A 17,845-nucleotide genomic window follows, 5' to 3' on the forward strand; every position below is an offset into this window, starting at 1 on the left:
ACGGTGCGCGCTGACGCCTCAGCGGAAACCTCCCCGCCGGGCGGAAGCGGGAGCCGTGCCTGGCCATGGCGGAGGGTGGTGTGGAGCCGGGGGACGACGGTCCCGCTCCCGGTCCAGGTCCCGGTCCAGGTCCCGAGCTGGCCCTGGTCGAGGGTAGCGCCGGCCGTGCCGGCCGCGTCGGGGACCCCGGGGACCTAGTGGCCCTGGCCCGGCAGGTGCAGCAGGTGAGGGCCGGGTCCCAGTGGCGGGGCTGCGGGGGCAGGGCCGGCCTCGCTGTCCCGGGACCTTCTCAGCTGGCGGCGGCCTTGGTGCTTCCCAGTACCTTCTGCTGGCCTCGGCAGCCTCCTGGTGTGTCCTGTGATGTTTCCCACCATCTCCCACTGTCCCCTCCTAGTATTTCGCAGTGCCCCGCCAGTATCTCCCCGACTTCCCACGGTGTTACGTTTCCAGAACCTCCCAGTGCACTTCAGTGTTTCCCACTGTGCCCTGCTGCCCCACAGTGACTCCTAGAGCATCCCACTGAAGTCCTGTCCCTGTCTGCCCTGCTGTTTCCCAGTATGTTCCATTATCTTTAGTTCACATCAGCATGTACAGATGCTTTCAGTGATTCCCAGTCCATCCTGGCTCTTAGTCCACCCGAGTTTTTCCTGATATGTCCTACTGGTTCACCCAGTGTGCTCCAGTATGTTATACTATTCCCCAGTGCCTCATAGTACATCCTGATGATCTCCAGTGGTGTCCTCCAGAGCTTCTCAATTCACCTAAATGCTTAGTGTATGTCCTACTGCCTCCTCCCTGTGTATCCCACTACCTCCCAGTCCAACCCATTGCCTCCCAGTATGTCCTGCTGTTCTCTTCCACCGCCCCTCAGCCTATCCAGACAGCTGCTGGTCCTTGCTCCTGCCTGGGGGTGCTAGGACAGCTCCTGCACCCCCCAGCTCTGTTGATGCCTTGAGCTTGACCATAGCTGGCTCAGCACAGTCCCGAGGGCTGCAGTTCTTCCTGTCCTGACCAGCCCTGAATTTCTCTCCCAGGCCAATGACTTTGTCCGAGCAAATGCCTGCAGCAAACTGACAGTCATCGCTGAGCAGATCCGGCACTTGCAGGAGCAGGCACGGAAGGTGAGTGAGGATGGGCCAAGGCTCGTTGCCTTGCCTGGGGAGATGAGCATCTGCCGCCACTGCTGGGTGTTTGGGAAAAGCTGTGGCCCAGATGTGAGTTGGGGCCAGGAGCTGAGTAGAGAGGATTCAATGGAAAAATAAGGAGGTTTATTTTCCAGTGTCAAGGGAGATGGGGGAGGGTTGATTTTGGTGCTTTCCTTGCATCCTGAGCACACCAGGAAGGACTTTGAATAAAGTAGGGGAGCAAGGACAGGTGGTCCAAAACAGCTCGGGTGCCAGGACAGAGAGAGATGACTCTGGTTTTGGAACATGTGACTTGTGTGTGCACTGTACTCTTGGAAGGATCTGGTGAAGTGATGATGTGGCCCTAGCTGGACCTGAGGCCCTGGGAGAGATGAGCTCTTACCTGATGATAAGCTTGGCTTTCCCGTTTATCCTGGCTCATTTGCTGGAGAGGATGGTCCCAGCAGCACACAGCAGGCCTTGTCTGTGCTCATCAATCCAGCCTTCACCCTTAGGGGTGAAATCTGGAGGCAGAGTGGAGAAGGATCTGCCAGTCACTGCAACTGGCTCACTGCCATTGAGGCCATTACATCATGTAATCATTAACTGGTGGAGCTGGAGCAGTGGAGCAGTCAGGTGGTAGAGCTGGAGAGATGAATTCTCCTTTGTTTGCTGCCCATTCCCTTGCAGGGCACAGCAGGAAGGCCTCACTCCAGCAGCTGTGTGCTGAGATGAGGAATAAGCCCAGCATGTGGTGGAATCTGGGGTGAGATGCAGAGGTATCTCCACCTCTGTGGTGTTACTGACAGGAAAGAATTGGAAAAAGCTTTATCTCTTTGGAAAGCATCTCCTTCCTGTATGTCAGGGAGATCAAGACCTCATGACCCATAGGTCAAGTGATGTGTCTTGGACTATGGCTGAGAGGCAATAGCATGTTGTCATTTTATTTCAAGTGTTAAGATGTTTTGTGTATTCCAGGTCTTGGATGAAGCTAACAGGGATGCTGATCTGCACCACGTGGCCTGCAACCTTGTGAAGAAACCAGGAAATGTTTACTACATGTACAGGCGGGAGAGTGGGCAGCGGTACTTCTCCATCCTGTCTCCTAAGGTGGGTGGTTACAGCCCATGAAGAAGCAGGGAGGGGAAAAAAGTCATATTTCTGGTGCCTGGGAACATATAGAGCTCAGGCAAAAGCACCAATTTGGTGGGGCGTTCGTTGGTCCCTACTCGGGTTTGGTGTTTGCCCTTGCTCTGGGTTAGTCTGCCGGGGCCAGAGCCATCTTATGGTGTTCTCTGGCTCTTGGTGGAGAATGGCAAGAAGCCCTTCGGGGCATGGACCTGAATTTTGTCTTTTGGTACCTGCAGTTCTTTGTCTGGAAGTAAAGAACATAACCTGAGCCTTCCCTGGTTGTGGCTACCTGGTGTAGCTGCCCAGGTGTAGCTACCTGGCAGGATGGTCTCTTCTGGTACTTCAGCCCAGGGACTGAGTTTGCCTGCAGCTGAGGGCATGGTCTTGGGGGCCTCCTTCTTCCAGACTACCATTTTTCTTAAATGCAGGGTGAAGGCTTCAGGGCAAAGGTCTGGGCAGGTCAGGGAGATCTTGTATCCTCAAGCCTTCTTGTGTCAGCAGTGCTGGAGCTCGACCTGATCTTGGAGTTGGGGTAGCTGAGTCCTGATCTTGGACTCTTCTATTTTTAGGTTAGAATATAGGATGGTCTTGTAGCTGGGACTGCTTTGAAGGTAGTAGGGCTGAGGGACAGCAGAGCCCGGCTCCAAGGGAAACTGACCACTGATGAAATCTCTCTTTTCTCCACTAGGAATGGGGTACCACTCCCCATGAATATCTCGGTGCCTATAAGCTCCAATATGACATGTCCTGGACTCCAGTTGAGGACATAGAGAGACGAGATGCTGAAATAACTGCCCTGGAGAAGCTGCTGAACCGGCAAGCAGCACTGCCCCAGTGCACGGAGCCCAACTTCCAGGGCCTGACCAAGTCACACAAGTGACCACACAGGACTGCCTGAGCAGAGCCCCTGAGTGAGGGGACACAGTGCCTGTATGCTGCCAAAGGGAGGGCAAGGAAGGAGACCAAGAAACAAAAATGCTGATTGCTTTGTGCTTTAAGGAGACTAATTCTGCATTCAGTCTTACTGGATTTTCTAGTAATTGAATAATTTACTTCATTGACCTATGCCAAGCTGTAGCAAGAAGCTGATGATACCAGGTGGTGTAAGTTCCAAGAGCACTTGGAGCAGAAAACAGAAATGCTTGGGACAAATGTGATAATGCTGTAAAATAATATCTGCTATCTGCCTGGCTCTGGTGTACCTCACTGTGAGTGCTGTGTCAGGTAATGATCTCAGGGCTGGATTTTGCCCCTTATTAAAATGTACATGTTTAGAGAGCTCTGTGGTCTGGGAACAGTGGTCAAAAGCCTGTGCAAAGGGTCTGCTGTGAGGAGTCTTCTGGTCTCTGTCCTAGCTGGTCTGAATGCCTGAGCTGGGAACATGGAGTGACCTGAAGTTCTGTTCTCTGGAAGGAGCATCCTCAAAAGTGCCATGCAGGCTTCAGGTGCTCTTCAGATGATGTGTGTTTCACATCCTCATGCATTCCCCCTTGGATTTGAGTGCATGAGTTGCCAGGTAGAGACAGGATACTGGATGACTTTATGCCAGAGCAGTGAGGAGAGTAAAATAAATCAACCTTAATCTCACGTGTGCCACCAAGACAGGCTCTGTGTTCTTCCTGCATGGCAAAAATACCTTTAGCTTTGCCAGGGAGACTTAGTGGCATGTGGAGCTGGTAGAACACCTCCAGCATTCTTTTCCACTTAGGAAAACTAGGGAAAAGTAAAGATCAGAGTTGCTGAGGATATATCCTCCCTCTGCCCAGCCACACAGGGCTTCTTCAGGAACTTGCCTGTTCTTCTGTGAGGAGCCAAAGCTGGAATTTATTGACAGAGAGGATGTCCAGGTTGGATCCTGGCATGTAACATTAGATCTTACTTTCCTGACATGACAGGTGATCTTATATGCTGCTTCAGGAATTGCATGTACACAATGGCCTTGCCACCTCCACAGGCAACATGGGAGGGTTGGGGACCAGTTGTAGGAGCTGAATTCTGACCCTGGGGTCTGAATTCTGCTATGGATGGAGTTGGTGCTTCTTGGTGGAGCCCGACTGTGAGGGCATCTGCAAAAACGAGACCCTTGGAGACCAGCACTGTCACTGTGTTTTGCCATTGCTGGAGTTATTCCCCCTTTGCAGGACATAGCCTTGCCTCCAGTCTCTAGTGTCCCTCTGTTCTCATCCCCATGCACTGGGAGATGGTCAAGTGATAATTCCTCACGGGAAGAGCTGTTTCCTTCTGGAAGAGGATTGGGAGGTTTGGGGCAGCTCCCTAGCGGCCCAGGATGTTTTTTTGTCCCAGATTTTCTTCTCCCAGCTCTGTCCAGTGCAGTAGCTCACCTACATCCCAGCATGGCTAAGCCTCTGTTTGGCAGAAACCTGCTCCTTGGATTCAAGATGGGACATTTTTCTCAATGTCTTTCCTCACTTGGAGCACAAGGGCATATTAACAGCAATTTATTATTATTAGTAGTAGTATTAGACCAGGCTATAATTAATTCCTTATCAAGTCTAATTTGACAGGGATTTTCTCTACTTGTTTCATCGCCTTGGGACTGCTTTTACTGCATGCTATTAAATCTTAGCTTGAAAGGGAGAAAGTTAATTACTGCATGGGCTTTGTGTGGTGCTAATTACAGCAACACCAAATCTTTACGTGTGTTGATTTATGCTCCTCTGGGAAGTGGGGATCCCTGCCCTGGTTTTCTCTGTTTCCATCATTAATATCTGTACCATGGCATGGACATGGAGGTGATGAGCCCATAGTCATGCTCAGTGTTCTTGGCACTGTGGGAAGTGGGGAATGAGGCTGCTGCAGGACGGGGGGAGTGGTAAGGGGGAACCATTCACCCAAAATTGCTTATGGCCGTTGGGATCTAATTAAAGCCAAACAACTGAGGCATCATCAGAAATACTGGAAGGTGCTTTAGAGACAAAGCAACCCATAATCTGGAACACAGACAAAGATGAAGCTGGTGGCAGGAGGTTGAGGTGGAGCCTCCTGTGATGCTTGTGGTGAGGATGAGTTTCTGGAGAAACGAGGAGATGGTGCCTTGTGGGAGACTCCAGGGTTTCTCCAGGTTCGTGATCTCATCCACTTGGCTGAGCCTCTACCCAGCTGGTGCCTTTGCGCTTGACAGGGCAGGGATTTCATCCAAAATCAGCTGGAAGAGACAGTGAGACACTGACATCCATTCATGATTTCATCTTGAAAATTCTTTTCAAAATATTCCTCTTCCTTTGCTCTGTTGTGAGTGCTCAGGGCAACAGTGAGCATATTTGGAAGGCAACATCTTTCCAAAATCCTCAGGGATGGCCAATATTTGCAGAAGGTGGCACAGATGTGCTCCTGACACCATTACATTGGGCAGAGTGGGTTTTGTTCTGTCTTTGGCCATGCAGATGAATCAGGGCTCATTTAAGAGGCCCAACACAAAGATGCTCTGAGGGTTTAACCCATTCCAGGTGCTCCCCAGAGCCAGCGTTTGGTGACTTGAGGCTGCTGGCACTGTTACTTGCAGCTCTTTCCAGCTTTTAAAATTTGAATTACTCTGGAGTTTTCTGTTTCAGGCCAGATTTTTACTTTGCTTTTCAGGCCGCGCCTGGAGATTTTCTTCCTGGCTTCTTATTCCTGAAGGATGGGTGGGGTTTAGGGGGATTTAAGCTGCCATAAGTGCCCACTGCTCTGGGGTGTCGTCTCCTAGCCAGAAGGAGTGTCCCAGCAGGAGGAATTGATAAGACCAAAAAAAAAGAAAACAAAAAATGAAAACCTAGAGGGAGTTTGGGCGCTGCCGTCACGTCGAGCAGGCCGTGCCCGCGAGCGCCCCCTGCCGGTCCGTGCGGCGCCCTGCGAGCAGCGGCGCGCGGCCGGCAGGGGGCGCTGCAGCCGACACGCCCCCTCGCCGGCACGCTGCGCGGTGACGTCAATCGGCTGCCCCTGTGCCTGCGCCGAGGAGACCCCGCAGTGAGCTGCCAACGCCCGGCGGAGCGTCCGAGGTGAGAGTGGGGGGGGGAGGGGGGCGGAGACGGGACCGGGACCCCCGGCCGAGCACCGGGACCCCCGAGCGGCCCCGATCCGCGCCCGGCACCGACCGACAGACCCCTGGCCTTCACCTCGCTCGGAGCGCCCGCTGTGCGGGAGCCGCCCTGCGGGCCCGCTGTGTGTGCGGGGCCTCCTGGCTGCCGGCGGGCGCTTCCTTTGTGGTGCTGTTCTGTTCACACGGTGGGCATGGCCGCCGCTTCTCCTGCCCAGCCTTCTCCCCTTCCCGGGCGGCGGGCAGGCTGGACCCAAGGAGCGGCGCAGGAAGCGTTCCCGCGGCCATGGCGGGGCCCGGCCGCACTTCCTTGGTCCTGCCCGGCCCCGCCCTGCCCGTCCCGGCTCCGGCTCTCCGTGCCCGGTGCAGCGCCCGGGGCTGTGCGAGGAGCCCCGAGGGGCTGCGGGCTGGGCTGGGCTGGGCTGGGTGTGCCGTGCTACGGGAGCCCTGAACCGCAGCGGGGTGCGGGCATGGCGAGGTTGAGCTGAGCTGTGTGCCCTGCACAGACAGCGCTCAGTCGAGCAGTCTCAGGCTCTCCTGGACATCTGCCCCACGAGCTGCAAGGCTGTGCGTTACCCAGAGCTGTCCCATGCTCTCGTTACGGCGTGATGCCACCCGCTGCAGCTGGGGCAGGAGCTGGCACCGCTTCGAGGGCTGGTGTTGACATCTGTTTCTTATTCTCCTTAGAAATCTATGAAAATGTCTATACTGCAGCGGCATAACACCTGTCTGTGTTTTAAAGGTCTGTGTTAGTGATCTGGGCTTAAGTTGTGTACCTATAAGTAAAAAGAACTTGCAGCTGGTGACAGCAGTAGGAGGCAGTTGCAGAGCCAGGTAGATGTGACAGCCAGCATTGGAAACGCGTGCTTAACAAAGAATGGTCAGGATTCCTGATGTCCTTTCTGTGTGGATGCTGTGGCCGGGGCAGCCAGAACTCCCCTCTTGACAACAGCATGAGGAAGACAAGGTCTGGCGAGGAGGCCATGTTAGATGGCAACTGAGTGATCAGAAGTGGCTTGGTCTGGCCATCTGTGATTGTCTTTGTCTCATGTTCATCTGTGCTTCCCTGTCAGGGAAGGATGTGTGGGCTGTTCAAAGTATTGAGTTGCAGTGCCCCAAACACTTTTTTTTTTTGTGTTTTCGTAGGGGCATTTAAAACCTGCATCAAGTTCTTTGTGTTGCTGGTTGGGATAACTCAGTAAAGCATTACAGCTTCTCTTTTTCAGTAAGAGAATTATATTCAGCTGGCTGTATGTAGGAAGCTGTTGTAAACTTCCCTTCTGTTGTAAACTTCTGCTTTGTAAACTCTTTATGTCAGGTGTAAGGTTGTGAGGAAGACAGTATAGGCAAATGTATATTTGAGTCAAATTTTAGACATGCATGTCAGGTTTGAATCAGTATATTGCTGACTGTAAAAATGGTTTGGTGTTTAAACTGTTCTCGTTTATGCTTCAGTAACAAAAAAAAAAAGGGATTTTTAAGTCTTGGCAAGGAATTAAAAATTACTGTGGTGCAAGATAGAACATGTTTTCACTTTGGTAGCATATCCTAGGCAGAAATTTTAATCACTAGATTTGCATACTTTGAACTTGGTTATTCATGACCTGCAACTGATGCTCTGAATTCATTAAGTGCTCTGCTTTAGGGTTGTTTGTTTGCCTGAAGCTGATGGCCAGCCTGGGGAGTTCATAATGGTTTTACTGTTTAAATAGAAAAGCTCTGGAAGCTCTGGAGTGTGAAGTACCTAAAATGGAAACTGTAGTTCTGCTAGAAACCAACAGTAAACAGAAATGGAGCCCTTGTGAAACTCTCAGTGATTTCTCTTATAAGTGTGCAGTGGGCTTTCCTTGCTGTGAACCGTGTGTGAGGCTGATGGAAGGTGCACCATGAAGCCGGCCACTAATCTTGAGGTCAAGTTTCCTTTTGGTTAAAATACAGTTGTAGTAGTAAAGTAATTTCCCAAGTCTTATGAACATAGGTAGCTGGACCTTCCCATGAAAACCTTTTCAGCAGCTCTCTGTTACCGGGCTGGGTTGGTGTAGCCGGGTTCCAGCTCTGCTGCTGCCTCCGGAAGATTGGATAATAAACAAACATGCAGTGCTGCAGCTGAGGTGTGTGTAATCTGCTTGATGCCCATGTGAGTGCTCACAGCTTTTTTTTGGGGCTTGTGTGTTTTATCCTGCCCATTGTGGTTAGCTGAGCTTTCCTGCTCTCCTGTGACTCCATCATGAATTTATGGTATGAGTTTCTAGAGCAGGAGACAGTTAGGAGGAATTATAGGGAATGTAGTTATCCTTGCCCTTTAGGAAAATATTCTTTCCTGAGGAAAGAATGACATCTTTTTTGTTTTGGAAGATGCTGTCTAATCAAATGGAAGTGAAATTGGTTTCTGGTGCTTCAGGTAGCAAGAAGCTCTCTTTAATCACTTAGTCTTCTTCCTTGGCTCCTTTCACTCTCTTAACATTAAATGTAGGTGAAAGCACCCTATTTTCAGCAGTTAATATATGACAAGTAAAACAGTGCATTGACCAGATAAGCTATTATGGAAATTTTTAAAGGAAATTTAAAGTATCTTTACATTTCTGCAGCCTGTCACCATTTAATCTGCAGGCTTCCTCTAAACCCTACACTTTACACTTCATTATGGTTTTACACTATACAAGCTAAGGGACTCTCCATCAGGAAGGACTGCCATTAGCAGTGGTAGGTAAAGAAAGCCCTTTCTCCAGAGTTTCTGCAAGGGCTGAAGCTTGGCATGAAAGTTCTCCTTCCCTGAGGATGTCTGGCCTCCCCAAGGTAGTGGTGAGCTGCCTCTTGCAGCCCGTGGTGTGTGTGTCAATGCCTGAGGTGAGTGACAGGAATGGCATTAAGGCAGACAATTCCTAGCTTCTGCTGGGGGATCCTTTAGGTTGTTTTTGAGTGGATGAACTTGGTTTGTTTACCTGGCCCTGGGCGTGCAGAAAACTGCAAACAGTGAGAGCAAGAAGCAAAGTTTGTGTAATTCATCTTTGCAATCTTCCCTTGGAGTTTCAGAGAATGACTCTGACTAAAGAGGTGTAAAACTTGAAAATTTTAATAGGGCTGTTTTCAGTAGAGCAGCTGTTCTTTCCTTAAGATGTGTTGATTTTTCTTCTAAACAAATGATATTTTATAAAGAGCAAACAAAGAATTTGTTTTCAGAAGCTTTTAAAAGCTGTTTTCTGTTTTAAGCTCTTGTGCTGCCAATTCACATAATTCCTACCAGGAGAGTTGGTCCATGCACTATTTTCTTGTCTCATGAAAAAACAATACAGAACCTTTTTTAATAAAGTAACATGGGGGCTTCCTTTGAGGCCTTTGTCTGGAGAGGTGTGTAGGTACTGGGTCGTTTTTGCCAAGTTGTCCATGCCTGTGATCAGACTGTGTGGGATCATCGTGTGTTTTTCAGCACAGACCAAACTCTGGCAGGTGAAGGTTTTCACCAGGCTGATGTGGTGTTAGAGCAAACCTTGGCTGCTGTGGATTGGGACTGGTAGAGACCCTGGGGGAGCTGCAGGGGATTGCTGTGGCATGTGGTGCTAGGCTCCCAGCAGCAGCTGAGGCTGCCAGAATTGTCTTGCTTTGGAACAAGCTGGCTTGAATTGCTCAGCTCTCCTCGAGTTGAAGGATGCTGTGCTGTGTTTCTGGCCAATGATGGGTATTCTGTTTGGGGAAATAATGACAAAAATGCTCCTGCAGCTTTGGGGGCAAGCAGGAATGCCCGTGCCACTCCATGATCTGGATGACTCTGTGCACCAGAGAGCAGCTGGGGAACAGCAGAATGCAGAGGGGCTTGTGTGGAGCCTGGATCTGACAGCATCAGTGTGTTTGAGCAGTTACCTTGAGTTCAGTGGTACTTCAGGGTTTATTACATGTGAAGTGTTGCTGAGTCTGCCATGTCTTGGAGTGCTGTTAACTTCTTTTTGAGCCTCTTGTGCATCTGCCAGTGGATGAATAAGCACCAGGTACCCAGCAGGCTCTTGGCCCCCAGGACGGGGCTGCTGGGGCTCGTCTTGGGCCGGGCAAAGTGGGGTGGTTCCAGCTGCTCTGCTTCCTTCTGCTGGTCAGGTGAATGAAGGGCAGCTCCCCTGCTGCTGTCACAGTGTTGATGAGCCTTCCAGATACTTTATTTTAACAATGATCCAGGATAGCTCAGTATCTGGGAAAAGTTGCTTTCGCAGTGTTTTTTAACTAAGCTTTATCTTTGGAGTCTTCAAACAGCATGTTGGTACACAGCCTGAGCTATTCCCCCTGAACACAGCACATCTTCCTGGGAACTCTCTGGTTGTGTGGATGGAACACCTGGAGCTGTCCTGTTCCCTGAGCATAACAGGAGTGAGCAGGATCTGCTGTAGTGTGCAAGGCAGGCTGCTTCTCGTGGAGGAAAAACATGCCTCAAAATAGAGGAGCTTCTGCCAATGTCTTTTCTACCACTGTGGAATGTAGTTGGCCACAGGAAAATGGGGAGAACCATCAGGGCCTTGGTTGGATGCTGTGTCCAAATAAGAATGTAGGTGCAGCTTGTATTTCAAAATATTATCAGTATGCAACTAAGCTAGTGAAAATAGGGGTTTTTAAGTGGTAGTAAAGTATTGAACAGGATTTTCTTGCATGGTTGAGGAAAACAGCCTCCTGTAGAGTATGCAAGTGAAGAGTAATAAGATAAAATTAAAATGCCTTTGACAGAAAAGGACTTAATGCAACCCCACACACTTCCCAGTGCTTAATCTGGGGCAGGTTTTGTCAGTGCTGATGCAACTTTTGACAGTGAACCAGAGTGATAATGGGAAAGTTGTCACTTTTTTTCTGTGGAGTCGGTGTTCAGGTCAAGGTGGTTGGTTGGAGCCTTGAAGTGGGATAGTGGGCAATGCCTGTAGTAAAACAGGTGTAGGCACTGCTGCACCACAGTGTAACTGGTGTGGCAGCAGAGCCTACTGAATCACACTGTCTAGCTGGTCAGCTTTCTGGGTTTGAATTTAGGGCTAAAATGGAATGACATGTTTTTCCCCTTCTTTTTTTTTTTTGCAAAACTTGGAATGTGTGTTAGGGTGCTGCTGGTAGTTTGGACTCAACTGTCTTCACTTCCTGTCTGTTGTGTGTGTCAGGTGGTTGTGAGGAGTCTTTAGGAAGATGTGCAAATCTTACAGAACTAGAAAAAGAAAATTGCATTAAGTATAGAAGGTATCAGTTGATCTCAAACAGTGAGGTCCCTTCCAACTCGGCATATTCTATTCTATGCTAGCTCTGTGATAGTTGCATTTTCAGAAGAGCTTTCTTACCACTTGTTTGGCAATTCATAATCCAGAAGTGGGAGCTTCAAACCTGCAGAGATGTTGGGATGTACAGGCTCTGTTGGGTGGCAGATTAAGGGATGCTCAAGGACCTCAGGCACATGCTTTATCTCCCAACAGGGATTGCCATAATGATAACAAACTTTGTGGGTTTCAAGAACAACAGGAGCCTATGAGCTAAATCAGGGCTGCCATGGTATTGATCCAGCTCTGTTGGTGATGGTGATCCTGTGGCTCTTCCCACTGCTTGTTTTTGTGTGCCTGGCCACACATTTCTCATGCTGACATCCAGCACTGAGGTTGTTGGTGTGAGCAGGCATGTGGGCTGGAGTCCAGCAGTATGCTCTGCTGCTGTTAGTCTCTTCAGCCTTAGGTAAGAACCCACCCACTGCAAATCCAAGTTTTTATCTGAATTTTTGTGTTTATCTTGACACAGATTCTGGTGAAACTGAACTTTTGTGGCTCTGTCTCATAATTAGATGAGCTTATAAAGTGAACAGCAACACTGGGTTTTGGAAACAGAATTGGTACTCAACAGGGAGAACTGGTAGTATTTAAAGGATTGTGTCTGATCTGTTAGTGATGGTTAACCCCAAATAAAGCAGGATATGCTTTTCAGGATCCTGAGCTGATGGAGTACAAGATTGTGTCTCAAAGTCCATCCCTTGTACTTTTGCAGGTTTTAGCTTGGACTTCATGATTTGCCTTGCTCTAGAGGAGTGGAACTCCAGTGTTGTGTTGGTTTGTAGTTCAACAGCCAGTTTAAACCTCACCTAAGAAACTGGAGACCCAGGCCATAAGCTTGACTTGGAACCTCTGGGAGCAAGTGTGTTTGTGTGTAGAGCTTTAGTGTCTGCAGCAGCCTAAGCTGTGGGCAGGATGGGCAGCTGAGCTCTAAACCAGGTGCTTTAGAACCTAGTATATTCTTTTCCATGTCATTTACCACCTTACTAGCATAGGAGTGGCAGATGTGTTTACTTCTGGGGTGAGATCTTCAGGAAGATGATTCCTAGCAAGCTGGAAGGTGAGCTTTGGGCTGGAGGATTTTCAGTGTCTGTAGATGGTTGCTGCACGTGTGCAGAGAAGAATTCGGGCTGTGGTGATACTGCTCTTGAAAACACCTTTTTCTGTGCCAGTTTGTCTTTCTGGAGTTTAGTTCTTAATCAGAGAGTGGCTTCTGTTTGTGTTTCACATCACAGGTTTGTGACTGTACCAAGAAGCTGAGGGCAAGGACCTTGAAATGGATTGGATTAATTTGAGAAGAAATTATAAAGAAAAAGGAAGACTTTATTTAGGACTGCGTGGTTTTATAGGATATGAAATGAAAGTAGCATGGAAGGGCAGAAGTAGTTACCAGAGGTCATAAGTAAAATCCTGTGAATATTGTTCCTTTCAGTGTGGACTCCTGAGTGCTTTGAGTTAGATGAGTAAACCATTAACTGTAAAATTACATTGGATGGGGATAAAAAAAAATAAATCTTAGTTTTCAGAAATGGCTGTTTATTTTCTTGGAATGTGGAGCAGGTGCCCAAACAGGATCTGGAAGCTGTGATGGACTGGTTAAGGTTCAGCTCGTAAGCTGGTGGTGTATCCCAGAGAGCACCACAAATTGGTTCTTGGTTGGCAGTACCTTGCAGTGAGCTGGTCCTGGTGATGAAATGGCAGCAGTTTCAGTCCTGCCTGAGAGAGGAAGTGGTGCTGCTGAGGCAGGAAGCGAGTTCAGGACACACAGACAGATCTGACAGCACAGTTTCCTTTGGCTGGGAGAACGTACACATTTTAACCTGAAAACAAACTTCAGCAGCTTTAAAGTTAGAGAAATTTTAACGAGCTTGATGGCTTGTGGTTTCTCCTTCAGATTGCATGTACAGCAAGAGAAAAGGTGAGATTGTGCAGATTCTTAACTCTGGGTGTAGTAGGGGACACTGATTGTATACTAGATTCCACAAAATTTAACTTAATTCACCAGTTAGTAATGCACATGGGTACTGGAACAGATTGCAGCTACTCTTAAGTTACAGAAGGTTTGTGAAAGCCAAGTGCTCCCATAGTACCACCATGTTTCATATGCTTGCCTTGCCTTTAGGATGGCAAAGTCAGACTTGAACAGGAGCTTTGGGGTGGTGTGGCTTGTGCTTAGTCAATGGGAACCTGCCATAGGTGCTGTGGATTTCTTCAGCCTCTTGTGATCAGTCAGTGTCGTGGTGCTTTAACAGGCCTGTGTGACCTAAGTGCAGCACTCCAGAATTTCCTTTGCACCAGGAAGGATTACCAAACTCCAGAGTGTCCCACTGGAGACTTCAGTTCCTTGTTTGTTGTATTACTCACATCTCTATTAACACTTTTGGAATTCTAAATGCAAATCAGCTGTCTTCCACAAAAGTGTAATTGAGTTTTAAAAAAGCCAAGTTCTCTAAAATGGGCCTGTGAATTTGACAGAGTTTACATGGCTAGTGTTATCCAGTTTCCAGATGCCAGATCCCAATTCTGTAGGACAACGTTGAGTTCTCTGAAATCCTGCTGTAGTGATCACATACTTTACTGAATTGCTGAAATTTTTGGTTACACTACAGAGAGACTTGAGAGATCAAATCAGTGCAATGCTCTGTTTCTTTTTTTTTTTTTTTTTTTTTTTTTTTTTGGTAACTTTATTTTATGTTTTTAAGAAGTCTTCAGAACTCCTTGAACAAAACTTAAGTCATATTGACCTGCATTGCATTCCCAGTCTTTATCAGCTCTCCTCTCTGGGCTTGGCCAGATGGCTCACAATTACATGGCTCAAAATCCACTCACTTGCACTCAGGCTGGGATGACTCCAGTGCTTTCCAGTCTGTTTCAATTCCCTTAGATATTTAAAACTGCTTGGAGTGCTCTCTCTGCTGGGTGTTATGCATACAGACTTCCTTTTATTAGGTGGTGACTTCTGGGGGGGAAACAAGGCCAAAGCCTCTGTAACTTCTTTGTTTCTATTTCCCTTGTCGTTGCACTCTGGGATGAGTTATTCTGTGGCTAATCTCAAATTGGATTAAATTACTTTTAAACCACAAGTTAATAATGTATGTATCCCTAAAGCTATTCCTATGGAAGGGGAGGTCCCAGGATAGTGAATCTAAGCTCCTTAGAAATGAGCTTGTTTTCAGCTGTGATCTGTGGACGTCTTAGAAGTGCAAAACATGAAGTAGTTCATCCAGCTAATCTAGAAAGCCTGCTAATCCAAGGAAAATAATTTTAAAAAGTCCACTTTGCCACTGCTAAGACTTTGGAGGCATATGCTGAACACTTTAAATCTGTTTAAAACTTACAACATCTTATTTCAGTATTTAAACATAAAGTTACACATCCGTTAAAAAAAGTGGAGGTATTTCTTTGCCCAAGAGATGTGCTCAAATCCGTTTTGTTCCTTTTAATGTGTAATCTCGAAGTGTCTGATTGTGGCAGGGGGAACCACAATGGATCAACTTGTGTGAGAGCAGTGGTGCTTCCTTGTTTCACAGAGAACTTCCTGCGGTCCAGTTCAGTTGTTTTCATGGTAAATGCTGTTAGTTTTGTGTTTCAGAAAGGAGGAAAAAAACAAAAAAGAAAACAGCCCTGCCCAGGCACATCTGAATGTGCCACTCAGATTCTGCTTTAGGTTCCAGAGCAAGGCTTTGTCTTTTGGTCTCTGTTTTGTTCCCACTGCCAGAAAACTGAAAGTTTCAGGTCACCTGGTAGAAAAAGGTAACGTGTGCTGCCTCAGCCAGTGCAGTGCTGTGTGTGTTTGAGTCATTGGTGTGCACCATGCCAGTGCTTCCCTTCGGAAGGGAATTGCAGGTGCAGAGGGAACGAGCAGTGCTCTTGTAGATGCTCTTGGTTTGCAGTGCTGGTGTTCTCTGCAAGACAAACAGTGTGGCTGGGTCTGATAGCTCAGAGCCAGAGTCAGAGCTGTGGCAGGCTCGATGGCAGCTGGGTGTAAGGTGTGTGTGTGCAGCTGCTGCTGTGGCAGCCACGGTCTCTGAGCCCTTGCCAGAGAGCAGCAGCTTCTGTCCCAGTGCCAGCGTGGGGACTTGGCTGTGGCCAAGGACAGGGAAGAAGTGAAGGTTTGCAGCACACTCTGTGACCTGAGACACTTTCTAGTATTGTGGCTTGCTTGGTGCTCTCTGAAGTAATGAGTTTTAGAGAGTAATACTAAACCCATATTTTTTCTTTTTACAAGGGTGTATGTGAGTTTTTCTGGTAATATACAATATTTGAGTTTATAGAGAGTCATGGGTTGGTTCACTGCAGTGAGCACAGGGAATGCTTCAGAGCCAGGATTTTATCTCTAGTGTGCTTTCTGGGCTCTGGACAGGTGGTCTGAAGCAGACGTGTAACCTCAAATGACAGGTAAACAGGGAAATGCAAATAATTGGGAAGGTGGGCGGAGGAGGGAGGTGGAACAGGAAGGGAGGATTACAGCGTGGAGGAGTTCTGATCTGCCCAGGGGAGAGCTGGGTGGACAGAGTGCTTCTCTAAAGGGTAAGTAATAAATGCTGTTATGTGAGAGGGATGTTCCTCCATGTCTGCCAGCCCTGGGGCGAGCAGGGGTTCCAGGGACTGGCTGGGCAGTGTAACAAATTCAAGTGGAAGCTGGAAAAAACATGAGAAGTGGCTGGGAAACCCAGTGTGGAGATTTGTTTTGTACTTCATTTACAGGAATTCCTGGGGGCAGCAGCTTACCTGCACTGGGCAGTGGCAGAGCTGAACGCTTTGGGCTTTGCCCAGCCCAAAAGGCAGGTGGTAGAGTTGTCTTGGCCATATGAGTGGGCCACAGTGGTGAATGTGGCTGGGCTTAGCTGGAATGCACTTGGGTTCATTTGCTCTGCCCGAGTTTTGGAGTGTTTTCCTTTTGAAATCACCTTAATGAGTGGCTCATCCCTTTGCACCTTTGCTCTCTCTGAGCATGAAAACTTTCTTAATGTGACCTGAGCTGTGCCACTGAATTTTTTTTTTTTTTGGTTCCGAGGTGACACTTTGTCTGGATCAGTCAGTGCTGACAGCATGGCAAGGCAGAGCAGTGGGAGCACTTTGCAGCTGAGGCAATATTGAATGATAGTACTTGGATATAAACAGTTGAACTGGCCTGAACACAGAAGATGTCTTTTGAAATGTAAATAGTTGCTTTGTCCTTCTGAGTAAATATGTGTTTGCTTCAGGGCCAAATTGCAGAGCTTTTTGTTGCATTAATGAGGGGCCTGTTGATACTTTTGCACAGTGCATCCTGCTGGATGTCTGCTGGGAAATTGAGATCTGCATAAATCAATAAGATCTGTTGATATTGAAATGGGGCACCAAGTAGAGGACTGGTGGCAACACGTGATGTGTGCACACATCATTCATTGTCTCTGTGCTTGCTGAAGGCAGGTTTCTAGATGAGGATGGCAGTGTGAGTGCCTGGTGTACCAGGTGCTGACTGATGGCCTGCTCTGAGAATCTTTGCTGCCATTTCCTAAAACTGCTTTTGGTTTTGTCTGGGACTTGTGGGAATGGTAGTGATTAGTATTCCCCTACAAATACTGTTCTTAGGAACTCTTCAGGATGTTTATTATGCAGGTAGCTGTCTTTCTTGGAATCTTAGAGCATCCCTGCAGTATCTGAAGAAGAGCTGGGGGTGGTATCTTTCTTTTGAATCTCTAGCAATTTGCTTTCCTTGCAGGCATGATTGTGTGATACACAGTATCAAATCGAGTTGCTGGCTGCGACTAAAGCCTCAAAAATCTGGATTTGCACTGTATTTTATTTACATGACTGTAAATCCCCAGCAAGTGACCAAATGCATGGTTCAGGAGGGGTTGATTTGGAATTTTAATGCAGTTACCTTGACCTGCAGTTAGCCAGACCTGAGAGCCATGGCAGCATCCCTGCTTAGCTAAAGCTTTGCTATTCCTATGATGGCGAATTTGCAGCTTGCAGCACCCCCTGCCCCCCCCCCCCCCCCCCCCCCATCAGGACTTTCCAAAGACTTTTATCAAGTTTTTGTTGCTGTAAGTAAAAGTATTTTGGATGATGTTATGCTGACAGTCAGTGAGAACTTTGCCACTAATTTCATGGGGTCAGGATCTCACAGATCTATGTGAAAGCATGACCAGAGGCCTGGTACACCTCTAATTAAAATAATATACAGATGAAGGACAGCTGTGCAATATTGGAGATAACCTGGAAGTGTTTGGAGGAGATTTTGGTGATACATACTGGTTTAGTTCATGTACTAAAGTTTTTGCTGAGACATT

At 48.0% G+C, this 17,845-nt stretch overlaps 1 protein-coding gene across 1 annotated transcript; it reads left to right on the plus strand.

Moving 5' to 3' along the window:
• The first annotated feature begins 18 nt into the window (after positions 1-18).
• On the plus strand, positions 19-3,842 carry C25H1orf50 (chromosome 25 C1orf50 homolog). Its single transcript, XM_014881779.2, has 4 exons — positions 19-224; positions 1,035-1,121; positions 2,103-2,234; positions 2,944-3,842. The coding sequence occupies exons 1-4, from the start codon at positions 66-68 to the stop codon at positions 3,133-3,135; spliced, it is 570 nt and encodes a 189-aa protein (XP_014737265.1). The 5' UTR covers positions 19-65; the 3' UTR covers positions 3,136-3,842.
• Positions 3,843-17,845: the final 14,003 nt, after the last annotated feature.

Source organism: Sturnus vulgaris, chromosome 25, assembly GCF_052056855.1.
Source record: "Sturnus vulgaris isolate bStuVul1 chromosome 25, bStuVul1.hap1, whole genome shotgun sequence".
Lineage (NCBI taxonomy): Eukaryota > Metazoa > Chordata > Aves > Passeriformes > Sturnidae > Sturnus > Sturnus vulgaris.

Bases quoted from the DNA above. Each gene is read 5' to 3' on its own strand.
- C25H1orf50 (XM_014881779.2), top strand. From the start codon at position 66: ATGGCGGAGGGTGGTGTGGAGCCGGGGGACGACGGTCCCGCTCCCGGT. The intron at 225-1,034 runs GTGAGGGCCGGG...TTTCTCTCCCAG, and splicing joins TGGCCCGGCAGGTGCAGCAG to GCCAATGACTTTGTCCGAGC. The intron at 1,122-2,102 runs GTGAGTGAGGAT...TGTGTATTCCAG, and splicing joins TGCAGGAGCAGGCACGGAAG to GTCTTGGATGAAGCTAACAG.